This window comes from Diadema setosum, chromosome 7 (genome assembly GCF_964275005.1).
Source record: "Diadema setosum chromosome 7, eeDiaSeto1, whole genome shotgun sequence".
NCBI lineage: Eukaryota > Metazoa > Echinodermata > Echinoidea > Diadematoida > Diadematidae > Diadema > Diadema setosum.
The window spans coordinates 41,262,372-41,290,091 of record NC_092691.1 but is presented as its reverse complement, the minus strand read 5'-3'; the positions used below and the strand labels follow the sequence as shown (position 1 = coordinate 41,290,091).

General features: G+C 39.5%; 1 protein-coding gene across 1 annotated transcript; it reads left to right on the top strand.

Annotated features, from left to right (window-relative positions):
- The first annotated feature begins 565 nt into the window (after nucleotides 1-565).
- On the top strand, nucleotides 566-27,720 carry LOC140231252 (sodium channel protein 1 brain-like). Its single transcript, XM_072311399.1, has 28 exons — nucleotides 566-874; nucleotides 4,793-4,920; nucleotides 5,688-5,774; nucleotides 6,622-6,645; nucleotides 7,413-7,541; nucleotides 8,029-8,135; nucleotides 8,655-8,867; nucleotides 9,528-9,585; nucleotides 10,120-10,131; nucleotides 10,603-10,765; nucleotides 11,506-11,640; nucleotides 12,057-12,320; nucleotides 13,842-13,986; nucleotides 14,252-14,526; nucleotides 14,911-15,081; nucleotides 15,281-15,625; nucleotides 16,273-16,624; nucleotides 16,986-17,116; nucleotides 17,544-18,056; nucleotides 18,713-18,886; nucleotides 19,289-19,411; nucleotides 19,969-20,232; nucleotides 20,712-20,765; nucleotides 21,218-21,355; nucleotides 22,255-22,368; nucleotides 24,059-24,329; nucleotides 25,587-26,812; nucleotides 27,688-27,720. Exons 1-28 carry the CDS (start codon nucleotides 566-568, stop codon nucleotides 27,718-27,720), a joined length of 5,958 nt encoding a protein of 1,985 aa, XP_072167500.1.

Below are 27,720 nucleotides of genomic sequence, written 5' to 3'. Positions count from 1 at the left end.
ATACTCTACAGGATTTGTATCAGGTTGGGTAAGTAATAACCTCTCAGGAGATTTTGAAATGTTTGTCGGCATGTGGTTGGTGCTATGGCGCAGATGTTGACGGTGTGATATTTACCAATCAATAGCTACTGTTTCCTTTACCCCCTATACAGATCACGGCGAGCTGATCCCATCTAGGCAACGCCATAGCCGAGAGGAACATCCTCACCTACATAATATTTCAGAGGTTCTTATTTTGGATATAATACATGCGGCGAGTGTAAACTTTGAAGGGGATATTGGTTAAAGTGACCAGAGTTTGATTCCAGCTGCTCGGTAAATATTTCTATAGGTGTCGGCGTGATAAACGTTGGTTTTTTCCGAGATCTCGATTGAACACTTCTCCACTGCGTGGTTCGCCAGTCCACCTTGAATGTCTGCAAAATGGTAAAACCATCATGGCAACCCAAGAGAAATATCTGATCGTCTGGACGAAAGCTCATCGTAAGATTTCTGACTTATCGTAGAACAATCCTTCTCGAGGATTTTTAGGGGACAGTCTTGAGGGGACCGCCCTGCAGCAATCATGGATGCAACACCCGCCGTTATCACCAAGGATAATATCGACAACATCAACTACAGGAAACTCACTCCGGAGGCCATCGCGGAGGGCGACGAGAGGTACTATGCCAAGCTCGAAAGAAAGAAACTCGTCCAGTCTGGCAAACATCCCGAACTCGAGGATGAAGAGGAGGAGGAAGAGGAACATGGCGGTCCTGAGATCGATACCGAGTTGGACGCTGGCTGTGTGGTACCAGCCAAGCTCGGTCCTTTCCCCAGGAAGCTCCTGAGCACTCCTCTGGAAGAATTCGACAAGGGAAGGGAAGACGACAGGGTAAGCAAAATTCGTATACACCAAAATATCGTGTTCAAATCTCTACAACACGTTATCATTCCTTTTTAGTTACATGTACTTCTGAACGCAATGCACGGGAAACGTGCATGATACATTATTGGTGATAGTAAATACTTCATTAAGCCGAAAAGTTTGAATCACCTGGATCAAATACCTGTGGTGAGATGATATAATCGTTTGATACGTTTCCTTTTGTCTGTCATTTCTCTACCTTTTATGAAATTCTAGCAATACTGACACCGAACCAATTTTTGCCCTGGTATAGATATACAAGGGGTGCGTTTATACTTGTAGCTATTATTTTCTTTAATGAAACTTTAATAACTCCTGTTATGCTTTAAACACAAAATTGAGGGAAGGATATGAAGATAACTATATTTGTAATGGTTTATAAAAAAACAAACAAACAAACACTTAGGAGCAAGTACGTGTATACACAGGTTCACATACATACGCTCAAAGTTAGATTACAACATATTATATTTGTATTAACATATGCATACATACAACTGCTTTATGCGAGGACATTCATAAATTTACAGCCATGCTTTGCCTTTACAGAATCTAGGATCAAAACCTTAATATCATCACATGTAAACATATTGGAAAAGTAGTCTCCTATCATTTCCAAGAACAATTTGTTGTAAAATTATAAATGAAATAACATGAAAATGAAGTTTGATATTTAAAACATAATAAACTGCTGAACATATCATATCTTATTATGATATTAGAAATTCTCTTAAGTAAGGGTTAAAGCAAGACCTTAGGTATCCATTTCTTCCGTACCTCTTTAGTTGTGACGGGAACTGAATTAAGCAGAACGACTGATGTTTAACTAATGTGAATTAACACGCCCTGGTGTAGAGTGTATAGAAACAACAAGATTTATCAAATTGCAGCTAAGGATTTTGACATGTGCGGTACTAACATTGTAAATTTAGTGGAATTCGGGTTTATTCCTGGGCATATGCAGAGGGAACTACCGTCTTAAAAGCGAAGAGATGGCCGCCATTTTGTCTCCACAGCAAACAGTCGAAGCAAAAAGAAAAAAAAGAAAAAAAAAAAGAAAAAGACCAAAGTGATGTCTATTCGTTCTATTCAAAGGTTCCTCCATCTTGGTTTTCTGCCTTACCACAGTATTTGTTGGGCGGGATCCCGGGCAGCCAAGCAAACAAATAGATAGACGACAAAGGAAAAGAAAGGCAACTCTATTTAGAATATTGATCAAAACCAACGTGACGTCAGCAGTTAAAAAACAGTCGTAGGTGCTGTCAAAAACCCCGCGTTTCCTCCGCGGGCCTGCTCCAAACTTTCCACCTGTATTTCAACATCATCCAACATCATAGCAGTATTCTATGATAACTAACATTCTGACTATCAATATCAAGCATTATTTTAGCGTAAACAATCTATTTATTCAAGAAAGTAGTAGCATTAATCTCGAGACGATACAAATTACAAAACAGAGAACAAAATGTCGCGACTCCGCCATCTTGTTTTGTGGCATTCGCGCAGTCTAATTAAATATTAATGTCATATTGATTGCTCCAAGAAGTTGCGGTCGAGGCATGTGCCCTGATGCCGGAATAAAAAATTGCGCGACAATGGATGCACATATTCTGCCGCCATTGAAAGCGACCTACTGAGTGAGAAAGTTATTGGTCTCCATGTTCTAGTCAAGATTGAGCTGATGGCAAAAGACGCGTTCGGTAATTTAGGAAATCTTTAAGAATCAACAACAACAACACCAACAACAATGAGAGAGAAACTATTATTTACTGGTCTGCAAATTAGCTTAACAAATAGATAGAAATAAGAAGATTGCATACAAAAAGTGCCTGAACGTAGCTTCCTTACCTGCTCTATGAAAGATTTTAGGTTTTGTTACTCAGTCCATGGGATTGTCTTACTGAGAGAAAATACTCTATAACATATGCTAAGAAAAAACATAAAAGACTAGATATCGACATTCCGGCGTTTCTCTTCTGTTTTGTCATATGAAATGTCCTAAACTCTTAAACTTCCATTGTGGTATGATATATATATATATATATATATTTATATATATGTATATATATATATATATATTTATATATATATGTATATATATATATATATATATATATATATATATATATATTATCATGTACTTTTCAGTCAGTCAACGCTGTGCTACTCTTATGACAAAATCAAAGGTCTTAACAATATTGCCCCTTGTCGAGCTCATGCATCCAATCATTGTATTTGGTACTTAACACGTTGTTAAACATTTGTTAAAGAAGTTTACTTCCCGTTGCTAATTGGTGTGATCACATATTGATCAAACCATATTCTGCCGAAGTAGCTGCCTCCTTGTATTCAATAGAGTGAATGAACTAAATTTCTTCACTTTGTGAAATTGAATCCGAAATGCCTTTTAAATCAACGATGTCGAGACAATGATCCTCACTGGAAGCAACAGGTGTGCATTAAAGCTTCTTGCTCTGAACATAAAGTATTGTTTGAACAGTACCAACAATTAAGAGCCGCATCATTCCTAACCAAAGTTTAACAAACAAATATGCCCCCATACAACTCTCTCACACATGTACTTTATCATGTTTATTGTTAATTAGCATCAGCAATGCTCACATACATGTAGATGACAATAGTTGTGACGATAGTACTGAGTTCACTGCCGAACAAGACAGATTTTAGACGTCAAATGGATGTCGCAGGAGCGGTTTTGTAAACTGAGTGTAATGTGTAATTTGTTCTGTCTTTGGAAATGTAGCCGAGCCAGTGAAAGTGCCAATAGGTCAATATTTGACTACCTGGTAGAAGAGAAAAACGAAAGGTACGGATGGAGTGTACTATCGTAAACTCCATTAGCAGAGATTGGCTAATCTTTCAAAGAGCGATTGGATCAGTAAACACAACGGAAGTAAACTTGTATCAGCCGTTACGTTGTGTAATTTTTATGCATTGTACCTGTTGAAACAATCCCGTCGTCAGAACTTGACATTTCTGTGTTTGTCTTCTCTCTACAACAACTCGAAATAACCGTAAAATGTATAAGATATTTTGAAGCTGGCGAGGAGAATGCTATGCTTAAAGGAGAAGAGTCAGTACCTAATTATCATCAGACGACAATTCAAGCCTCTCTCCGAATTGATCGTTTGAATTAATCAGCATCAAATAATGTTTCTTAACACGCAGGTCGTCTCTAAGGTCTCATAGCGTTACCATGGAAACGCTTAGTTAATCAGTCGAAGTCACTGGCTATGTTGAACGATATTCCTTATTTCATTCTGAGAGCAGATAGATAGATAAAAAGGCATGGAGGGTAAGGCTGGGTGGAGGGGTGAGTGTATTTGCTCGTGATGGTGGCAATTTGACGATGTAATTGGTATCTCCTTCACATAATGAACGAGTTCGCGACAGAAGGATTACGTCCACGATGTTTGCCGTTCATCTTTTCACCTCTCACCAAATAGTTATTACCAACGTCGTCACTTAGAGTACCAACACTATAGGTGACGCCATCTCCCAAATTCTTGCCGTCATGACTGCAATATTGAATACATCTAACAGTATGTCACGATCGATAATGGGATGCTTCTTTTCCACTCTTTCCTCGAAACAAATTCACGGCATAATAATTGAAAGCTATTCCTGAATGCAACATGCCTTCCCAATGTATCACCTTTTCAATGCATTGTTGTAACATTTTTTTTTTTTTGCCATGACGTATGCAAGTTAACATACAGGCAAACACTCTTTTTTTTCATAGACGTAATGGTATCATTAGTAGTTAGACGATATTCCTTATTTCGAACTTTGTGTCACGTTATGTAACTATGTTAACATATCATTCAACATTTTCATACCTTCTATGTTCATTTCTACCTGCAGACGTTTGTGGTGGTGGCGCGAAAATTCAGGAGTACACAGATATTCCGCTTCACGACAAACAAAGGCTTGTGGTGTCTATCTCCCCTTAACCCACTCCGAAGGCTGATGATAAACATCTACACCAACCAATATCCTTTGCCATGGCAACATAATTTCTCCTCTAGAATTAGCGTGTGCACAGAGAGATATGAATATTCATTTTGTTTTAATCTAAATCATATGCATTATGCCCTCAGATTTTTTATGGAAAAAATGATACAGAGAAATCGCAATCTGAAATATCGCACTCAAAGGCGATCGAAGGTCTGAAAATTTGACGGCTACATTTAGGGCAGAGATGCCACATTTACTGCAATTCACCTTTAAAAAAAATACCATTAAACTTCAGTATATGTAGTGCAAACGTGAAACAAGCAACTAGTTTAAGTGCTATTACGTATTGTTATCAGCTAACTAGCTTTAAATAATGATAATGATAATGGTAATATACAACTCAGTAATTATTCGAATTCATGAAATTCTTCCGTCGAGATGTTTTCCATTGCAACTGATTGACAAATTTACGTCGATGTAGGGCAATTTGTCAATCAGTTTTTGTCAAATCCACTCTGTAGAGTGCTCATAGTGTAAACTATTTAATGACTTGAGTATATATAATACATATATATATATATATATATATATATATATATATATATATAATGTAAAAATGTAAAAATGTGCTTGCTAGTAACACCTGAGAACATCTCTGCATATATATATATATATATATATATATATATATGCAGAGATGTTCTCAGGTGTTACTAGCAAGCACATTTTTACAGATACACCAAAATGAAACATACGCTCAAACAAATACTGCAGTAAAGATTTGCCCTTAACCGCTTTGCACGTATTTTGACGTCTTCGTCATGCTCACCATTGTGGCAAATTGCATTATTCTGACCCAGGACACGCCCCGTCTACCAGACGAGCCAGAGTGAGTATATAAGTCGATATTTTTATCCCCTATCCCATGTTCCCACATAACTTTTGATATTTTTAATGAACTAATAGTGTAAAATGTAATTTCTAGCGGATGTCTAGATTTTTTTTTTTCATTTACCTGTAATTCATTTTGAAGATGATGGGATGTTTAGATTTCCCTCACTTAAAAAACAACAACAAATGTTTGATTATTCACTTTTACGTATCATATGAATACGTATAACTTGGGGGGGGGGGGGAGCTAAATACCGTAAATATCAAAGATGTATGACAGTGATGATGAACGCCTTTAACTTAACCAAGAAATAAGGTTAACCTCAGCTGGGTTAAATTTGAATATCAAAAGGGACAGATGCATGTTTCAAAGGATGGGAAGGAGCAGGCATAAATCAAGTGCTTTTCCCGAATACCGACAGCACTTTAAAGGTTTTGCTTACCCATCAGTGGTAATCGCAGAACAAGAGAACGCCAATTGTTTGTAGCTTGTCGAGAGGGGAAAGTCTCCTGGGGTATTTTACCCAATGTTATGGAAAATGGTGGTGGTAGTAGTGGTGGGGATGGGGAGGGGGGGGGGGGAACTGGCTCTTTTCATGAACCATCCGCGTTGGTCCTTAAATCGGATTTGAATTTCAAAAGATGCCTTGAAGTCGGATCACGAGTGGCTAGGATGTACTTATCACTTTTAGAAATAGAGGACATAATTGACGCGGCTCGTCTTCCGTCTCAGTCACGACAGTTCGCTTTCATTTTTGTTCTCTTTCTTCCTGTCTGTTTTTACCTGTCTTTTCCCCTTTTTTCCATCTCTTACCAAAAAACTCGAATCTTCCTGCAATCACCAGGCCAGCTTTCCTCAGCATCTCAGAGTGAGTATTTACAACTTTTTCTTTTTTTTTTTCTCACATCGCAATATTGAAAGACAAATTGCATCGAATCTTGGGCAGTTATGAAATCATTTGAAAAAAATAGTAAAATTTAGCAATAAAAACAACAACAATAACAAGACGCACACACTTCAGAACATGACCAGCCGCTCAAGTGAACACTATTGACACCATTTAATGAAAAAAGTCGAATAGCAATGGTCACTTGTATAACAGATTAATGACAGCCGTGGTTTCAGAAAAAAAAAGATGTGTGAAGCTTGCTCCCTCAAACTTATTTTCCTCTGCAACTTAAATGAAGATGCTTGATGTTGTGTTGTTAGCAGTGGCTAGAACAGATGATATACCATGCCACTGTACACCTCATGAATTGCCAGGGACTGAATCCTATACAGTGTATATTGAGATAAAAGAAATGTAATATATCGTATGATGCAATCAAGCATGAAAGGACAACAGTCATTTGCTGATGAGCCATCAAAAGAACTTGGATGTTTGTTTGTTTATTTTCCATTCACATAAAAAGATACACAGAAAACTTAAATCATACATGAGTAATCAAAGATATGACAAAATGGATAGATTGCCCAGTTCAGATTTATTATTCATTATTATTAGAATTTCAGATTTATCATTGGAATAATTCTGTTCTTCCATAGGGTCCAATAAGGATGTTACATATACGTAGTTCTCGTGTGTCAATATTGTCATCATTCATTCATATATGTATGTGTATTTAATTTCGACAGGTATGTGTTCACTGCCATCTACACGGTCGAGATGGTGGTCAAGATTATAGCCAGAGGGTTTGCGTTACACTCCTTCACGTATTTACGAGACCCGTGGAACTGGTTGGACTTCCTCGTCATCCTCCTAGCGTAAGCATCCCGATAATTTCCAGCTCCTTACCTCTCAACCTTGTTCAAGTGTCTCCTGTTGTAAACTTAACATTTTCTGCGTCATTTTTGTACCCTTCATGGCTACGAGAGAATCAAACTGATAAGAAAAATTGTATTCATCTTGTGAAAGTTTCTCGCCATAACTTCCAAGCATTGTACGGATAGCTTTCACAACAGAAATTTGAAAAAGGGCACCATCTTTCGTTCATCATTTAGAATAAGAGGTAGAAACCATAGCAACTTAAGGATAACATTAAGATGCTGATGGAGAGGTATTATCAATATGAACGATAATCATAACATAATGATTGATATTGTATTGTGCTCACACACTCACACACATATTTTTCCAGAAAGGAACTAATTCTGCTACTTAAGTTACAGAAGTTGAACTTTAACGGATTTCCCAATAAACTTGTGAAGAACGCCATTCTGTGACGTATCATATTTTTTATTCTCTTCACAGTTACATCACATTCATACTCCAAGGAGCGAAGGTGGATATTGGAAACTTTGCCTTCCTCCGAACGTTCCGCGTCTTGAGGGCGCTAAAAACCATCTCCGTTGTACCAGGTAAGAGTAGCATCCATTCTTAAATCTTTCCTGAACATCATGGTACTTTCATTTTACTTACATATCATTACCACTGAACAAATTCAGTGTTGAAATTCTGCATCGATTACAGATTACGAGAAGACATACTAGCAATTGTATCTTTTAGATCAAAGCTGAATAAAATTTAAGATCTAATTTCTATCTATGGAATGACAGATTTATTATTTGGCAAAGCAATTATCTTTTTTGTTCATATATACTTACATTACTTTAGTTCATCTGTACACATTTGACAATCTAAATTGTCATTCAGTGAACTTTAATTGTCCACATAGAAGCTGCAATTTTCTTGATGTGCTATGGCATCTTCTACCTGTATTTCTAGACTTGTGAAATTTAGATACAGATGCCGAGTGAGATTGTAGGAATATTCAGTAGATAATTTCTTCGAGAGGACAAGCTGCGTGATAAATCCACTTTGAAAACCAGTGTAAAGTTATGAGTTCACTGACTCCAAGCTGATTCTTCGACGACCAGGTTTGAAGAGTATCATCAACGCACTCATCCGCTCCACCAAGATGTTGGGCGAGGTCATGCTCCTCACCGTCTTCGCCCTCTGCATCATCTCCCTGTTCGCCCTCCAACTCTTCCGGGGAGTCTTACGGCGGAAATGCGTCAGGGTGGTGCCGGAGATTGAGGCCGGTCTTAACATCAGCCACGAAGCCTACTACAACTTCACCCAAGATCCAGGTATGGAAATTCACTAGTCTTGCAGAATATCACCAAGTACTGGGCAATAAAGACAGTTTCTTTCCCAAACTTACCACTTGCTCTTATCACTGGTAGACAAACCCTTCAGTATCCTACACCCTTTTGTCACAGATTAGTAGGGGTGCTGTGGTACAGTGGATAATGCACCCGATTCTAAATTGGAGGACCCGAGTTCCATTCCCGCCCAAAGTGCTTAAGTCCTTGGACAATATTTTTTTTTTTTACCTATTATGTCCCTCTCGACCCAGGTGTACAAATGGGTACATGACAACGCTGAGGTAATAATAATCGCAAGGCCCTGTGGTACACGTGGTAGAGAAGTGGCAAAAAAACTGAAGAGGCTGCCCTGGTTCAAGAAGACGTTGTTATTTTCATTACACATCTCAAAGGATAACATAATTCTTTTGTGAAATCAATGCGTTCTATGCTATTTCATGCATTGATGGAAATGCTTAAGCACCTCTCCGGTGTGTCTTCTATAAACAGTTTACAGAAATCATTTGACTTGCAAGTTATTTTGAAGCTCTTAAGCAGACTACATGAGAGTGAAAAAACGCAAGATGTCCGGACTAATTACGTGATGACTCAATGATTGAACGAAATCTTTCCTGTCTGTGCGTGTTTTTTTTTTCCCCACAGTAAATTGGAAATACTGGGATGGAGAACCTGTTGTATGCAGCAACATAACATTCCGAGGGTGAGTACTGCCAGAAAACAAAACAAGACAACACAAAACAACACAAAACAAAACAAAACAAAACACAACATATAACACAAAAACACAAATATTAACGAAGCAAAGAAAACTGAACTAATCAACGTACAGCAAATAACACAAAAAGGAAATTCCGTCTATTCTTTTCAGAGGTGTTTGATATCTTCTTGATCGTTAATCAATTATGTAATATCTTTTAATATCTATTGGTAAAAGGCAAGATAAATTTCCTTAATCATATTTTATTGGACGTTAATTATTGTCATTGTTGTTTAGAATGGTTTCACCAGACTGCAATATCCATGATATCATTAATTATCTCGTTTTAGCTAAAATGCTTTAAAAACTACATGCCAAGAGTATGATGCAAATTGTTTACTTTGATACTTATCATGAAACTCATTTTTCTAATCAAAACGTAAATTGAACTTGACAACGATTACATAATCACACAATTAATTGTCATTATTTGTTTATCTTTCGTTCCCCTCGCTCTTCAACGACACAAACGCACAGCCGAGATTGGAGGTAGGTTGAGCTCACGACACTTTCATGATGTCAAGAAACTGGTCATCTCCCATCCATGCAGCGAAATTAACCTTATCTATTATCATTACTGTGTTTACATGTGGCATCATCGAATTTTTATGAAACTTTTCCCCGCTGTCTATTCCCAAGCCACTAGTATTGATCACTATTCAGTTTGTCGACCTCAATTATACGACGTTTTTAATCACGATAATGCTATAGTTCTTCCTGTATTTGATGGAGTATCACTCAGTGATGGGCTAAAATCGATATGTTGCTGAATATTAGCTACTGAAATAGTACTGTTCTAGAGATCGAGTTACAGATGTTAGTATGAAATTGCTTAGGCTAAAACGTTATGGACGATGAAATGTTAACAATTGCCTGTGATGATAACAATGACAATAATGTGCTATACATACGAAAATTGTCACCATCATTCAAGACACTTCAATGATAATTTTTCGACAGCGGCTGCAATTTCGACATCGAGGACGACGGTAACTACACGTGTCTCAAAGACATCGGGGACAATCCCAACAACGGCTACACCAATTTTGATCATATCGGTTATGCCATGCTGACATGCTTTCAACTTATAACACTCGACTTCTGGGAGAACGTCTACAACCTGGTGAGTAACGTATGAACCATCATAGTGGTGTAGTGGATTTTTTTTTTGGTCTGAACTTGTAAATGAAGGGATCCTGGGTCCTAACAAAATGTCCTGTGTCCAACCACCTCGAACAAAATGTCCCCCCCCCCAATATGTACTCCTTGGCCTAGGTGTAGAGATAAATACCTGGTAACGCTGGGTCAGTCAATTTCCTACGGGAACCTGGTGGCCAGTATATCAAGTTTATGGGGATTTCAGAATTCAGCATGGAACAGGATAATGACGACAAAACCTCTCGAATATTAGTGTTTACTCTACAGATGTTACTTTAAACTTGTGCGTTGTGTTTCGAGTCCTTCGAATATCGGACTTGGTATCATTCAAAATAGAATGAAAATGTGATACTTTCTGTTCATACAATGTAAACACACCCCTTTTACCATCAAACAGATAAACAAACAGAAACAGACACACAGAAAAGGTGTCTATTCTTTTCTACGGGCAGCCCTCTTGTAACGAGTGATGAAGCAAATAACATGATGACCCGACACGGTATGGATTGCAAGACCAATAATAACTCGAGGGTTAGAAGCAAATCGTATGTAGATACATGTGAAGAAATCACAAGAAGATGTAAAGTGTAGAATAGATTAGCGAATGAGATATCAACCGAGCGACAGTGGTGGTGTTAGCTTTGGGAAAAAAAAGTCTAATGAAAAGAATGACAAAGATGCACTGCATGATGCTCTCTATAACAGCTGATTCGTGCGCAAGGACCATTTGCTGCATCTTTCTTCATCCTGACTACGATGTTTGGCGCTTTCTATCTCATCAACCTCATGCTCGCGGTGGTGTCGATGGCCTACACGGAAGAGATGGAGAACCAAGGACGGGTAAGTCGACCACCTCATCGACCACGACTTTCTTCAGTCCTCCCAGGACGTAATGTTTTAGGTGGTGGTGCGCGATAGTGTGAATGTTTTTAGAGCTACTTTCTTTGAGTTTTCATCACTGCTACGGCCGTCACTTCAATAGAATAGCCACCGGGATTTTCCTATGAATGATTTCAAAGAAAAATCCCTATGAAAAGGAAAAAAAAAATTAAGGAAACCATACTATCAAATTAGGTCCTAGATATTTGTATAAAAATATTGACGAATTCCAGATGATACTAGATTTGAAAGTTGTTTTTTTAGTACATTGTACTCGTTTAGTTACTACTTTTCTGACTAAACATCCATAGTTTTAAGTACTCCAATTGCCATTTGAAATTAAGATTGGTTCGTCAACAACATTTTATGCTTTACAGGAGAAGGAGAAGAAGGCAAGAGAGAAGAAAGACTCAGTGCTGCAGCTTGACGCACAAAAACTAAAGCGATTGGCTGCCAAGAAAAAGAAGAAAAAGATGAAAGAAGAACAAGAGAAGCGAAGTAAAGAAGGCAGTCAGGCTATTACGCAATTTACCGAAGGGCAGGAGAACGATGGCTATGCAGGTGACGAGGCTAACACGTCGTCGGGCCCAAACCAACCACAGAACGACAGCGTGAGCGACATCGAGTCCAAAGTGTCAGAGGTACGATCATGTTACGATTTTGGTTAAAAAAAAAAGAACGTGATTAACATTAATTGGTGGCAGGAGTGAACTTATGGTATAACACTTTATCGCCTGAAAAGGTTCAGATATGTAATACTCTTGATGTAACATTTCGATTTCAAAATATTAGTCATGGTAGTGGTACAAATGAAATTAATGCATTGTTTCAACATTTTAACGTTGTCATTTGTTATTGTCATGTGAGCCCCGAGCTACTGTGAGAGAACGATGGTCTCCTTCACACTTTGTACCAAAATGATATTGTTATATCGAGTTAGTGGTGATAATGTATAGCGTGCAACCTATTAATTGAACAATGCTTAAAAATTTGGTGTCATCCCCAGTAATTTCCCCTTTTGTTTTAAAGGAACTGACTTTGAGTGCACTTCAATCGACCTACGACGTGAGTTTTTGTGTGGAAACCTAAATGTTTAACTCTTGTAACTTTTTGAAGTGATACTAATCATATTCCAAAACAAGTCTTTATTGGAGAAATTTAATACTTAGGGACATCATGTTGATACGGCATAAAAACCATAGGATATTGGTAAGATGATGATGATGTCCAAGAAAGTTATATTTTTGCTGGTTAACGATTGCAATTTTTTTTAGTGCGTTTGCTGATTCAATAACTCCTTAAACTATGTACCTCCATTTGAACACAGTTTAGCAATGTTTCCCCGAATCGCTGCTGTTTTTTTTTTTCAATAATTATGTTGATGATATCAGTTGCATTCACTAAAATCTGAACTTAATCCATATTTTCATCTGGTGGTACTGAAATGCGAATTTGTTTCCACAGGATAAAATAACGAGAGGGGGGACTGTGTAAATCTTGCAATAGATTCATGATTTTATATTCAAATTAGTTACGTTCATGCCAGATTGTGAAACTCAGTTATTTATCTCTCTCAATGACAGTAGCAATGACAAATAAGGCAAACATTAAGTTTTCTTTACAGTTGAGAGCAAAACGCCCAAATTGAAACGCTACATTACCTATAAAGGTCTAACGATGTAATTATAAGCACGCACACTTATATTGTCTCGAAAAGGAGAAAGTCTTATTGCCCTGTTCGGGGAGGTATGCATTCTCAAGATGCGAAACTAAACAGGGTTAACAAATAACCTGGGGAGACAGCGAAGGTAGCGCAGTACTCGATCCTCCTGGCTTTCCTTCATGAATACTTGATGCGATCGATACGGTCCAGTGTTACTGAAATCCCTTCAACAATGGGCAATCCAGCGGGAACAATAGACTTTCCCTCCGCGTTGGCAGAACAAGGCTTCGAAGAGGTACCCCACAGTGCACCGGTCGGGTGGACTTAGGATGGCCAACCAAGTGTGGATGTTCCCTCGTACGTAACCTAGATTCCTGCACACCCCCCCCCCCCCGCCGCTCTGCCACTTGTACGAAATATATTCTTTAGGAGTAAAACTTAGTTATTTTGTCATTTCTTTTCATTAACCTAATGTCATATCCGTTCTGTGCTTCATCAGAAACCCGGCAAAGGCAGCACCATAGACATCGACGAACAAACAACGCCAGAAAACAATGAGGGCGCTTCAGCAGGTGGCAGCGGAGGAGACGGCGACAGTACGGCCAAGGAATGGGGGACGACCGGGGATGAAGATGAAGAACCAGGTATTATATTGACCCTTTCGTTATCTCTTCATCTCTGTCTCTCTATGTCTCCATTCAGTTTGCTTGTATGGATTATTTTTTTTTTTTCACGAAATAGTTGTTCTTTTGTCTGCAAAATACAAGAGCACACTGACATTATGCTTGTGTACAAGAGAAGGGAACATAAACAAAAAATCCACTCTTTTTTCTCCCTACCATCTTGCTTTTAATTTACTTTGATATACTCTCATTGTTCTTTATCCGTTCTTTCTCGTTGCCATGGTAGTCAAACTGGAAGACGACAGCGATCCTGCAAACCGACGCGACGTCCCTTGTTGCGACTACTCGTCCTGCTGCGGCTGCTGCCGACGAAACTTCATCTGCCCATACCCCCATTACAGGCGGTGGCGGGTGGTCCAGTACTGGGCGGGATGGATTGTCCTAGACCCCCTCATGGACCTGTTCATTACTCTCTGCATCGTCGGCAACACGGTCTTCCTCGCCATGGATCACAATGGTATCCCTCAGCACGTTGCGGATATCTCCGAGAAAGGAAATGAGGTGGGTCATAACGCCAACCAGAGTATAAGAACTAGAAGTCGGAATAAACAGAGAAGAGTTTCACTGCTATCATACAATGTCCCATGATGTTGACTACCGGCTAATACTTATACACGCCTAACTAATAATGTGTTATTTCTATATCGCAAAGAATAGTTATGGCTATTCAGATTTGTCTTTGCCCCTCTCTGGTTTAAATTAGTCCCACCTTTTTAATTGATATCAATCAAAGGTCTATGTGATTATGTCTGCATTTCATTACAATAGGACGTTTCGTTTTCCTTCGTTTAAACAGGTACGATTAAGATAGACCAGAATCTAGTAAAATATGTCTCATTATCATATTACGAGTGAATAACGGACACATTTCTGATTACTTTTCAGGTTTTCACCTACATCTTCACTATCGAATGCGTTCTCAAGTTAATAGCGCTAGACAAAAAGTTTTTCCGGAACACGTGGAACATATTCGACTTCGTGGTCGTTGCCGTAAGTTTGTTGGAGCGAGGACTTCAGGGTGTACAGGGCTTGGGTGCTCTGCGGACGTTTCGAATGGTAGGTAGATCTCAATTCCTGTGTATTTTCAGCTAATCAATGTATTACAATTCAAATATGAATTAGATCATATAAATTTGTCATTATGAATTATAGCAATTTGATGCTCGAAATCCAATGCAATGTATCCTTAGAACAATGATAATGATGATAATATTTACAATATATCGATTTGACTCGTCCTTCTTCAAATTTACAGCTACGTGTACTTAAGTTGGCCCAATCGTGGTCAACCATGCGGACTCTCCTTTCTATCATTGGAACCACGCTTAGCGCCATCGCCAACGTGTCCGTCGTCCTCCTCATCATTATGTTCATCTTTGCCGTCATCGGCATGCAACTATTCGGCGCGGCTTACGTCCCCGAGAACTTTGGCGGTGACGTGCCGCCCTGGAACTTCACCGACTTCGGCCATTCCTTCCTGCTCGTCTTTCGGATCCTGTGTGGAGAGTGGATCGAACCTCTCTATGACTGTATGGCCGTGGCAAACACCGCTGGCTGCATCATACTCTTTATCAGCACCCTCGTTGTTGGCAACATTATGGTAAGGACTTATAAACCTGAGCCTCGATCGGGTGCTGAAGAGCAAAGACCAAGTTAGAAAATAATGACATGCTCTTATAAGACGGTTAGTGCAACCGCCAAATCGGCAAACGGGACTTTTCCAACTTATTTGATATTTGATACAGAATGAGAAGAATTTCAAAAGAATACGGCTTGTCAAATGTCAGCCATCTGGTAACCATGCAATGTCAGAAGATATCAACAAGCTAATCATACTAAATCAGTAGCATAACGAGTTAATGAGAATTCTTTGTGAGGAATAATACAAATTAACAAAACAAGATGAATGAAGATATTGCCTATTTTATCATTTAGCCTTCTCTCGTGCGTGAAAATACACATGTACATACATAATCATATTCTTAAATGTATTTTTCCATTCCTGGAAAAGGAGGTCATGTGCTCTTAGTAAGTCTAACAGTTTTAGATAGCAGGCTAATTACTTGATCCCTCACATTTTCCGTATGCCTGAATTCGTGATTACTGACATCTACGAATCATCAAATCACGCAACTGACGCAAATCTGGGTCAGGATTGCCAATAATTGGTTTCCTTGATCGTGTGATATAGGCGATAAAAGAAACGAAATGAGCTCATCAGTATTTTGTTTTATGTCGAATTCATAGATCCTTAACCTGTTCCTCGCCCTGCTACTGAACTCGTTCGCCTCCGACTCCCTGAGCAACAAGGAAACAGAGGAATCCAAACTTGTGATCGCCGTCAAGAAGATTGGTCGCTGGATCATGTGCTGCATTCGACCCTGCCTCTGCTGCAAGCGCTTCCGAAAGCAGAACAAAGTTGAGAACAGCAGCGAGAATTTGAAAGAGCTCGAGGCGAAGACGGAGACCAAGGCAAATGGGACAGCGCCACCTGTAAAGAACGGAAAGCCCGCCATCAACGAATTCATCGTTGTCGAGGACGTCGGGAAGGACGAAGATAAAATATCAACTATCGACATCGAGAACTCTTCACAAACACGTAAGTCTAGCGTCCTTAGCAGATTAATCGACAGTAGACAGACAGAAAAAACAGAAAACAGACAAACAAAGCCACAATTAAAGAAACAAACACCCAAAAGTACTTACAAGACAGCTTTTAACACACGCATATTTATGTTGGTTTTTTTTTTTTTTAGTGTTCGTCACTCTTCGTTACATTCCTAAGTAGTTTTGGTTGATGTACTTTTTATTGATATATGAAAATAGATTGAAAATGAAATTGAAATCGAAATTTATCACAGATATACTTTGATAAAACACTCTGCGTCATATAGCATGGATGTGAAGACACGACATAAATCAATCATTGCATTGATGATTATTTATCGAACACCATACAGTGCGTAACAGAAGTCATCTGACGTCCAATGGAACCCACTTACACCCCACCCTAGCGAGGTCCAACGGCCACCTGCCTCACATGTACACAAATGGATCCAGCCGAAATGGTAGTGCCGTCAGCATACGATCGGTGAGTACATCAACTGTTTGACGTAAGACGTAACTCATCATCAAGACGATGTTCTCGTTATGTTTGTTGTCTCTGTAATTATTAAAAAACTTAACTATTTGTACCTACGAATTTAACATTATTAATATCGTTTTTATCAACTCTGTAACCCAGTTTCATGATGATTTTTGCTCATTTTGTAATGAGAGGTAGGACCTACATTTGGGAAGATATCATGCAAATCAATGATAGTAAATATGATATTGCATTGATATGCGTCTGCCATGTCAATGTGTTCCATGAATCGCCCAAAAGATTGATATTCACCCCGGTATGAATTACTTGACTGTGTTTGAAGGAAGGAATGTGGATTCTTAAAGAACATATCTGCGGTTATTCGAAGAGATAATCCCAGGATGCCACAATTCCACTCTTTTCCGTCATTCAGTTGCCGCCACCTCAGCCGATTTCCCAGGCCTTCGTTACCCCAGCCCCCGTGCCACCCATCGCCCCACTCCCGGCTCCTATTCTTGCCATTGAGCCGGCACATGATGACGAACCCGTCGAACCAGCCTCCAATGCCTTGGTCATTAGCACCAACGCTGAAACTGGCGAGATTGAGCCGAACCGCTCGATCAACGCTACCCCGGTGGCGGGTCGATCCTTCAGCCACGCCTCCTTGGCCAGCATCTCCAGTAGACGCGACACGGCAAAAGTGGTGGAGACCACCGCCACCATCGACGAACCCGAGCTCGAAGATCCGGTGAAAGACTGCCTGCCTAAGTCCTGTATCCGGTGGTGTCAAATCAAGTGCTCATGCATACAGTGCTGTCAGGACCCTAACACAAACGACGTCGCCCACCGATGGCGACGGTTCCGTGAGATCATGTGTACCATCTGCGAGCACAAGGTCTTCGAAACCTTCATCATTATCATCATCTTCGGCAGTAGCATCACGCTGGTAAGTAGCTGATCCGTAACGTTAAGCCGTGCGTTGATCATAGCCTTCGCTTCAAGAATGCGATCTATAAACCATGAATCGTAAATTTGATGAAACTGCAGAGTTATGATCAGTATTTGACATTGAACTCCTCAATATCCCGCTGATTTCTTAATTATAGTGGCAAATGTTTCTCCCCATGCGGCCATATTGATTCATGACGAAATCCTTTAGCGACGCATCTTTTTCGCCTTGATGCCACCTCTGTTATTTCATTGTTTGAATTATTCTAATATATATATATATATATATATATATATACATATATATATATGGATTTTTTTGGGGGGTGGGGGGGGGTGAGATATTGATGTACTGTTGTTGGTGTACCCCTCAAAATAAGAATATGTTTTCAAAATACACTGAGATCGTAATGATAATGTTGGTGACAATATTGACAATGATAATAACAATAAGAGTAATGCTAATCATGATAATAATCATATCCTGACAATAATAACGAAAATAATACCAAACATTGTAACCAAAATAATGAAAAGAATTATAGAGTTGTAGTGATCAAAAAAATGCTTTATATAAAAAGAACAATAGTTACGCAAATATCTTAAATGCTTAGGCACAGATAGCTTAGTTATTCAGTCGCTTTTTTATTTCAGATATTCGAGGATATTTACCTGGAGCTCCATCCCCGTAGGCAAATGATCCTAACATACCTCAACTACGTCTTCTTCGCAATCTTCGTCGTCGAGATGATCATTAAATGGCTCGGTCTCGGCTTCGTGAAGTACTACACGAGTTTCTGGTGCTGGCTAGATTTCGTCATCGTCGTCGTAAGTCTATGCCTTTGATTTCATTGCTGTGTAGTCTTCTTTCTCGACTCTACTTGCCTTGTAATGCTATGGCTTTGACAAGTTGTGCTTGTATTGCATCATTGCCTCGAGTTTACAATGCTTGAGTTGCCAAGCATCATTATATTGGACATACGTCATCATCTAAGTATCGCTTTTTTTTAAAACCACCGACGTGGTTACCATTGGGACTCTATTTCATTTCACCAAGCAATCTGAATATCCTTCAGTCATGTGCGACCTGCATTTATAGTCTTCCACTCTCCTTTCTACATTGCCACCTCTTTGAGATCATTATATATATATATATATATATATATATATATATATTCATATATATATTCATATATACATTCATATATTTGACTCTTCAATTTGTTACAGATAAGCCTTCTGAGTATCTTGGGTGAGGTCATTGGTTTGACGAACATCACAGCTTTCCGGGCCCTGCGTACGCTTCGTGCACTGAGACCACTTCGAGCTATTTCACGGTGGCAAGGGATGAAGGTAAGGGTTGTCCGTGACTGCTACCTTTATTAAAAAACGAACCCCGCCACTCCCAGGCTTTGATAATCAGCCTGCCATGTAGCAGAAGGTTGGCCAACTAGAAATAGTTCACGATTAAGCGGCGTCACGGTTGTAAGGCAGTTAGGACCCCTCTGTAGGTTAGAAGTAATATTTTTAGAAACCATATGAATAGATGATGATGTCTGTGTTGCCGTGGCCTCTCGACGCAAGTCTGAGAAACATTGTGCTAAAATCATACCGATATGTAACCGCGTAAAGGCCAAATGTTGCCAAAAAATATAAATGTGAAGTGCACATTATTTTGCAGTTCTACCCTTTTAGTTCGTCCTACTTTTTAAGTTTTACGATTTTATTTACACAACACATTGCAGCAATGCAGTGCAATCTAGAAGCTGCAAACGTACAAGCTACATGGGGATTTTATACGCGAGAGAGTTCGTACAACGCAATGACCTTACGAGTCGATTAATCACATCCTGCAACATTTGTGACACTACCAGCAGTCAATGACTTACCTTTCAATCTCCTCTTTCCAGATTGTCGTCAACGCGTTAACCCACGCCATCCCGTCAATCGCCAACGTTCTACTGGTGTGCCTCATCTTCTGGCTCATCTTCTCAATCACCGGGGTGCAGTTCTTCTCTGGGCGTTTCTACCGATGCGTTAACGAGGAAGGAGATCGTCTACCAATCACGATCGTCAACAACAAGTCCGACTGCCTCAATCTGAACTACTCGTGGGAAAATCCAAACATGAACTTCGACGACGTCTTCAAGGGATACGTAACCCTCTTCCAAGTGGTACGTGCGCATCACGGTTTCATTGTGTGCTGGTACACTGTGCTATTAGATCGTTTGATGTAGATGCAAACACATTTTAAATACTACTTCGATCGTTCGCTATCGCGAATTTAACTTCTTTTAAATGAAGTTAATGCCAATAAGCACACACTTGTGTTTGTGCATGTTCATTGGTTGTGAATGTACAGTTTCGTATATTGCCTATATTTTCTTTTCAACTTTATGAAGATGAGCATTACGTGATTTTTAGAAGAATTGAGCCTACAGACAATGAAAGAGACAGCATAATTCAGACTGGGAGATCGACGTTCACTACAGCATTAGGGATAAGAATTTTGATTTTTGCTTCACCGTACACTTCAAAGAAGACGATTGCTTTTCCCAATTATTCGGGACTTTTAAAGTTACAAACCTCCAGCAGAATGTGTTTGACACGTTGATGGGATTTCAAATGATTTGTTCTTCTGATTTAATTTCAGGCGACTTTCGAGGGATGGATGGAAGCTATGAGTTCAGGCGTTGACGCAAGAGGGGTAAGTTTCTTGGTATTTTTGTGTGTGTTCTTATTTTCTTTTTCTTTTTTTTTCTTTTTTTTTTTTTGGGGGGGGGGATTGAGGTTGGAGCCAGCGGAGGAGGGGATTTGCCAACCTGAAAGTCTAACGTCGAAACCAAAATCGAAAGAATCAAAATAATCGAAATGTGCAAGTACAACGTCCGAGAATGCAACATTAAAGTATGTCAGTCATGAAAAGACAAATTTTTAATATTCAGTATTAAATTTTTGCTGAGGAAATTACCGGTTGACGCCATTGTGTGTGCGTGTGTGTGTATATGTGTGTGTGTGTGCAATCAACATTCCCTTTGGCATATCATGCATGCTCAAATTGTGCAGATTGAGCTATTAATCGGTGTACCCAAGCATCCGATCAAGACATCTTTCCGTGTGAATTCAAAATATTTTATGCTGTTTCGTTTTCTTTCTCAGTACGACCTCCAGCCCCATCAAGACAACAACATGCTGGCCTATGCATACTTCTTCATCCTCATCGTTATCGGCTCCTTCTTCCTCCTAAATCTCTTCATCGGCGTCATCATCGACAACTTCAATACGCTCAAACGCAAGGTAAGCGATAGTACATTATTTTAAATTTGTTTTTAACTTTTGCATCAATAGTTAAGTTCGCTGCGGAACACTAGTATACATGGGTCTGGTGAATACTTTTATTGCCGAAAACAATTCACTAGTCAGAACGGATTTCGAAACTGTTCATGCGCCACACGCATATTGTTTTTGTTTTGTTTTTTCACTTAAAGGGGATGGCTAGTAAACTGATCAGTGGGAATCAGTGGGAATGCTGGGAGAAGATTGTTCCAATCTTTGTGGGATTCATTTAAGAGTACATTATATATCTATTGTTGTGTGAAAATTATTTGCTTCAGAATGGTCTCATATTCATGTAATGTGCAGTTTAATGTTTCCAGGTTAGCATGCCTGTACAGTGACGGGGCGATCGTTAACGATTAACTGCACATTACTTGAATATGAGACCATTCTGAAGCAAATAATTTTCACACAACAATAGATATATAATGTACTCTTAAATGAATCCCACAAGGATTTGAACAATCTTCCCCCAGCATTCCCACTGATTCCCACTGATCAGTTACTAGCCATCCCCTTTAATGTGTGCTTGAAACAGTCAGCCTGTGCTACTTCCAAACTTCCCATATGTTTAATGCCTCACGTATGATCCGTTATATCATTCACGAGCTGTGCTTGGCGATCACGTATAGAGTGTAATGATAATCAACATGGGCAATAATAGCAGTCTTGCTGACTCTTATTACCTGAAGGCAGCATACGATAATCTTACTTTCGTGGGGTACTGTTGTTTATGTCTTTCACACCTTTTGAATACAAGTCTGCAATAAGTTAAAGATAGACAATGTAAAGGAGAACTTACATGATCCTTGGAATTGCCATCAAGCGCCTAAACCTCAGTGTTATTCTGTCGTTTATAGTACGAAGGTGACAGTTCTATGGATATGTTCTTGACGACGAATCAAAAGCAGTACTACCAAACCATGAGACGACTGGGTATTAAGAAGCCTACCAAACAAGTCAAACAACCGACGGTAAGATGATTCTTCGATGTCGTTAGTGCTCTGATAGAGGGCGCTTGTAAAAAAATGCTTGAGTACTTATAGAATATGACGTTAACCAGTGCGTGTTACCATATGCTGATAAGTCAAACCAAAATGCATCGCTATTTCAAAATCTGTTACAGTATACAGTATCTTTCACCACATTGAGAAGATCAATATAAGTAACGTGTTATACGTTCTTGCAAAAAGAAACAATCACCCACTGTCAAAGAAATATTACCTTATGTTAGTGTAATTGCGACCAAATGGCAAGCGGCTTCAAGTATAGTAATTAGAATCACATCTCGAATGAAAAATGCTGTCCCCGCTGTTTTGTTTGATTGCCTCTAAGAATTAGATTACTAACACAAAGAAAAGGAATCAACTGTAAGGAAATCAGAAAAAATAAGAAATCAGAAATCAACATGCTATTGCATAATTAAATGCAATCAAAGTTTTTTTTTTTTTAAAGCGTAGACTGAATTAATGTTAACTTACGCTGTTGATGCAAAATAATGTATGATGATTTTAATCTTTGCTGTATTTTCGTTGCCCCTTGATTGTGCCTTCCTTATTTATGTGGACCACTTTAGACCGGGGTAAGTATTTGTTGATTTGCACATCACAGATCTTATCTGTGGACGCGTGAACTTTTTCTTCATTACTTGAGAGACTTATGCTATCATATTATATAATTTTCTCTACTTTGAATGCGTGAAATCTATTATATATGCATATCAATACGAAGAAATACATAAATAAATAAATAAATAAATAAATATATTCTTTGTTTGCAGTGTTACTGTGTGTGCGATTTTCCGATAACTGCAGTGACGATTTATACAAATCATTTTTTTTTTTTTTTTTTTTTTTACGGGGGTGTGACGCTCTGTGCAATGAGTACAGTACAATGATAATACGAAAATGGAATAACTTTGACAGAATTATCAAGTAGCAAATTAAAGTATACTGAAACTCCTTTTTGTATAATTTTCTCCCCCAACCATGTATTACCCTGTATTTTCCTGTCTTTACCTTTCAACTTTTCAGGCTCAATATTGCACCCTTAGTATTTCTTATCTTATTTGAATAAATGAAAGGATCCATGACTTAACGACTGGGGCTACAGGCATGAAGTACCCGGGAAATCGAGAAAAAAAAAGTACACATCTATAAGTTTTCAGAATGCACCATAGCTGATACATGAAAAAAAAAAATCCCCCAACAATCATAAGCTTCTGATTTGTTCCGCACTGTGTGACATTAATATTTGCAACTAACATTTCGCTACTTGGACCGTAGGTTTGTTACTGTCAACGTACATAAACATAGAACACAAACAAGATCAACCGAGCAATTTATGTGCCTTCAAAAAGATATATTCACACGAATGAATGCACCTGGACTTGCAGAAATTCATGCGTAAACACGAATAAATATGTATGAAAATTGTCGCGTGGATATTCACGTGCTGTTGCAAGACTGTGACTGAGCATTAGCGCACACTGTACAGTGAAGATGAGGGGTACACTGACACACTTCTTTTGTTCAATGTGCGATTTGCGATGAAATTTTCACCTTACGATTATACATCCTATTATTTCACCATTTTCAAAACAACCTGGTGAGCAACATAACCACTAATTCTCCCACCCACCCATCTCTTGCTCTCGCCGTGCAGAACAAAATTCAAAGTTTCTTCCACAAGCTGACGTCGAACAACAAATTCGAAATCCTCATCGTATCCGTGATCATGCTGAACATGCTGGCGATGATGGTCGAGCACTACCAGATGTCGCAGGAGTTTACTGACGTCCTTGACAACCTTAACATCTTCTTCACTTCCATCTTCACTCTGGAGGCCATCATCAAGCTCATTGCCCTCAGTTGGTACTACTTCAAGATTCCCTGGAACGTCTTCGATTTCATCGTCGTCGTCATGTCACTCCTAGGTCAGTAGCTTGCTTCTGAGTTCACTTACTTCCCTGCAAACTCTTAATTATCTCGGTGCCAACCACTGTGTTACCGTCTCCGTACGGAGCACAATATTTTGAGATTTGAGCAACTTCCACCCCTACTGGAAAGAACACAGTGTGTTCACAGTGTGTTCATGTAGTCGACTACATGAAAACGCTCGAATTTAGTGTGAAGATGATTTCACACTGTGGTGTGGTTTTCACAGAATGTTCACATAGTAATGCTTTGTTTCACATTGTGATATGACGACTCACATTGTGTTCGAATTTAACAGTGTGAAGGGATTTCACACTGTGTTCACACTGTGTTCTTTCCAGCAGTGACTGTTCACGCTGCAATTGTAAGCCCGATCAAACAGCAGGAGGTGATAACAACGACATGAATAATGTGTGTTTACGGAATGATTCGTTTACAGCATGTTACAGTGTTGTGTAAAGCAACCGTCAACTTCAAAGTACTAGCATTCAACACACATTAAACTCTAACCCGGACCCCTACACGATAAGAACAATTCCCACAACAAGCTGTATAGTTGCAATGCAAGTGCGAATACGATTTCAGGTAATAGCAGCTAAAGGACTTACAGCGCTTAAATGTTTAAACGTTTCCTTGATACGTTAATTTAAAAATATCACATTGTTCTAATAGTCCGATAATGATGATACAATAAAACGTTTGCTTTACTGGACATGGAAGACAAGGGTGGAATACGAAATCGATGTCACAGTGCAAAGTTCAGAAACCTCGTTCCTGTTGACTGTCAAGATGAATCCAAATGAACGGATGTTAAGGTTTGTCCCTCGGATGGGACATAAAATGGAGGTCCCGTGTATGAGAGAGTCATAACTCATGCACGTAAAAGATCCCGTTTCATTCATTCATCGCAAAGAGCAGGGTGTTTAGCCCGGTGAAGTGGTCCCACCTCTCATCAAACTGGACCCCATGGAAGACCAGCTTAGCATAGCTGAATATGGGCTATCCAGCCATCTTCTCAGATGGAAATGAACAAACAAACAAACAAACATAAGGTTTGAAGATGTAATCAATGGGGTTGTTTAACATTAGATACGAACTTACCCGGAGCATTAAGCATATGTTAAGGGCCTTTCAAGTATTTATTCATTCATTTAAGCAGAAGACACACTGAAATTTCAAGTTAAATGTCTTTAATTTATTTTTGTTTATCCAGCTGACGGCACGGCTTTGATATGTGTATATTTGCTTTCTTACAGGTATTATCCTCGGAGACCTTTTAAACGACTTTTTCATCAACCCAACGCTCCTGAGAGTCCTGCGACTCTTCCGAATCGGAAGAGTGTTGAGACTGGTCAAACAGGCCAAAGGAATCCGCAAACTCCTCTTCGCCCTGGTCATCTCCCTGCCCGCTCTCCTCAACATCGGAATCCTCCTCCTGCTCGTCATCTTCGTCTTCTCTATCGTCGGCATGTCGCAGTTCGCGTACGTTAAGAAAGACGGCGCCATCGACGATGTCGTCAACTTCGAGACGTTCCTGAACAGCATCCTCCTGCTCTTCCGCCTGTCGACATCAGCGGGCTGGAACGACGTCCTGGATCCTCTCATGGTGGAGCCACCAGACTGCAACGCCACCTATGGTGGTTACCCCAACGGCAATTGTGGTAGTTTCCACCTGCCAATCTTCTTTATGCTTGTCTTCCTGGTCATTACGTTCCTCGTGGTGATCAACACTTACATCGCAGTCATCCTTGAGAACTTCAGTCAGGCTCATGCCCAGGAAGAAGTGGGTATCACTGAGGACGACTTTGGAATGTTCTACCAAGTATGGGAGAGGTACGACCCTACTGCATCACAGTTTATCTCATACGAACAACTAAGCGATTTTTGCGACGCGCTAGAACCGCCGCTGCGGCTAGCTAGACCTAACAGAATTAAAATCGCGGCACTGGACATGCCAATCTATGAAGGGTTTAGGCTACATTGTCTTGATGTGTTGTTTAGTTTGACCAAACGAGTTCTAGCAGATGTTGAGGAATCTGATGATTTCAATGAACTCCAGAGACAAATGGCGGAAAAATTCGCGGAGTCGTTCCCTGACCGCGAGCAGGTTCAACCGACAACGAGCACGATGAAGATCAATAAAATGAACCAAGCAGCAAAGATCGTCCAACGAGCTTACAGGTTCTTCCGCCTCCGCCGAGAAATTAGCAAGGCCGCGTCGGCCAACAGGGCCGCAAATGCGAGCCACAGTGCTTCGCGGAGAAACTCTCACGATGCCGGTCGGTCGACCTTAGACGCTAGCCATTCGGGTTCTCTCGGACCCGCTATGGAACTTCCCGGTCAACTGGGGCTCTCTCGAAGCACCACGCCGATGATAGCCGAAGATCCGAGTGAGAGCTTACCGACAAACAATAAAGCCGAGAAGTATCAGTTGGAGATGAGAACCTCTTCTCGAGGACGAGAATCTTCCAGTGACGTGCTTGTGACGAAATTATGACATGTCAATAGACTTTCCGTCATAGAGACTAATCTCCAGGAAGAAACAGATTAGGATTGATATGTAATGTTGCCAATTATTTTGCTATGTACATGACGGTATTTCTAGGCAAAACACAAAGAATATCAACCTTATATAGTTGAGTCGAAGCAATGTAACTCATACCAACGCATTGTTGATCATACAGGTGTGCCTAGAGCAAGTGCAATAACCACTGATATTCAAAAAAGTGTGTGTGAAGAATTGAGAGAAAGTATTTGATATGTAAATTATGAAGAAATATCCAAAAGGATCTAAGTGCCTCACAGAAATATCTTCACACAATGTGTCTTACGTAGCAATTGTATTATATACTTTTACTTCTTTTAAGTTAAGTACTCTGTCCAGTAGATGTCATTTTTTAATGCTTTGAGCCATGCTAATGCAGACCTCTCGCTTGCTAGATAAGTGGATTTGTATTGATATTTTGGATGGTAGTGTATTGACGTTGAGGGATAGCGATGGGTTTTTATTCTTGCTAGAGATTTATCTTTCTTTTTTTTACCCGAGGAAGAAATTTATTTTGGTGTCTTGTCCTTTTGTGTCTGTAAGTAAGCAAAATGTAGCTTCCATTAACATTGAGAAAACAATCAATATACACACATCCAGACTGCTCGAGAGGAGGCTGGGCTTCTGCTCAAAACCCTGTCTCGGTATAAAATGAATGTGAATCCAATGTAGAAACATTCTAATATCTAATATATTTCTCGGTATAGAATAAGTGTGAATCCAATCTGGAAACATTTTGATATCTTAATTGTTCGTAACGAGTCCTTCTGTTGACAAAAGTAAGGCGGACTGTTTTCGTCGTGAAAGAGTAGGGTCCTCAAGGTTCAAAGCATCAAGTTCATTGA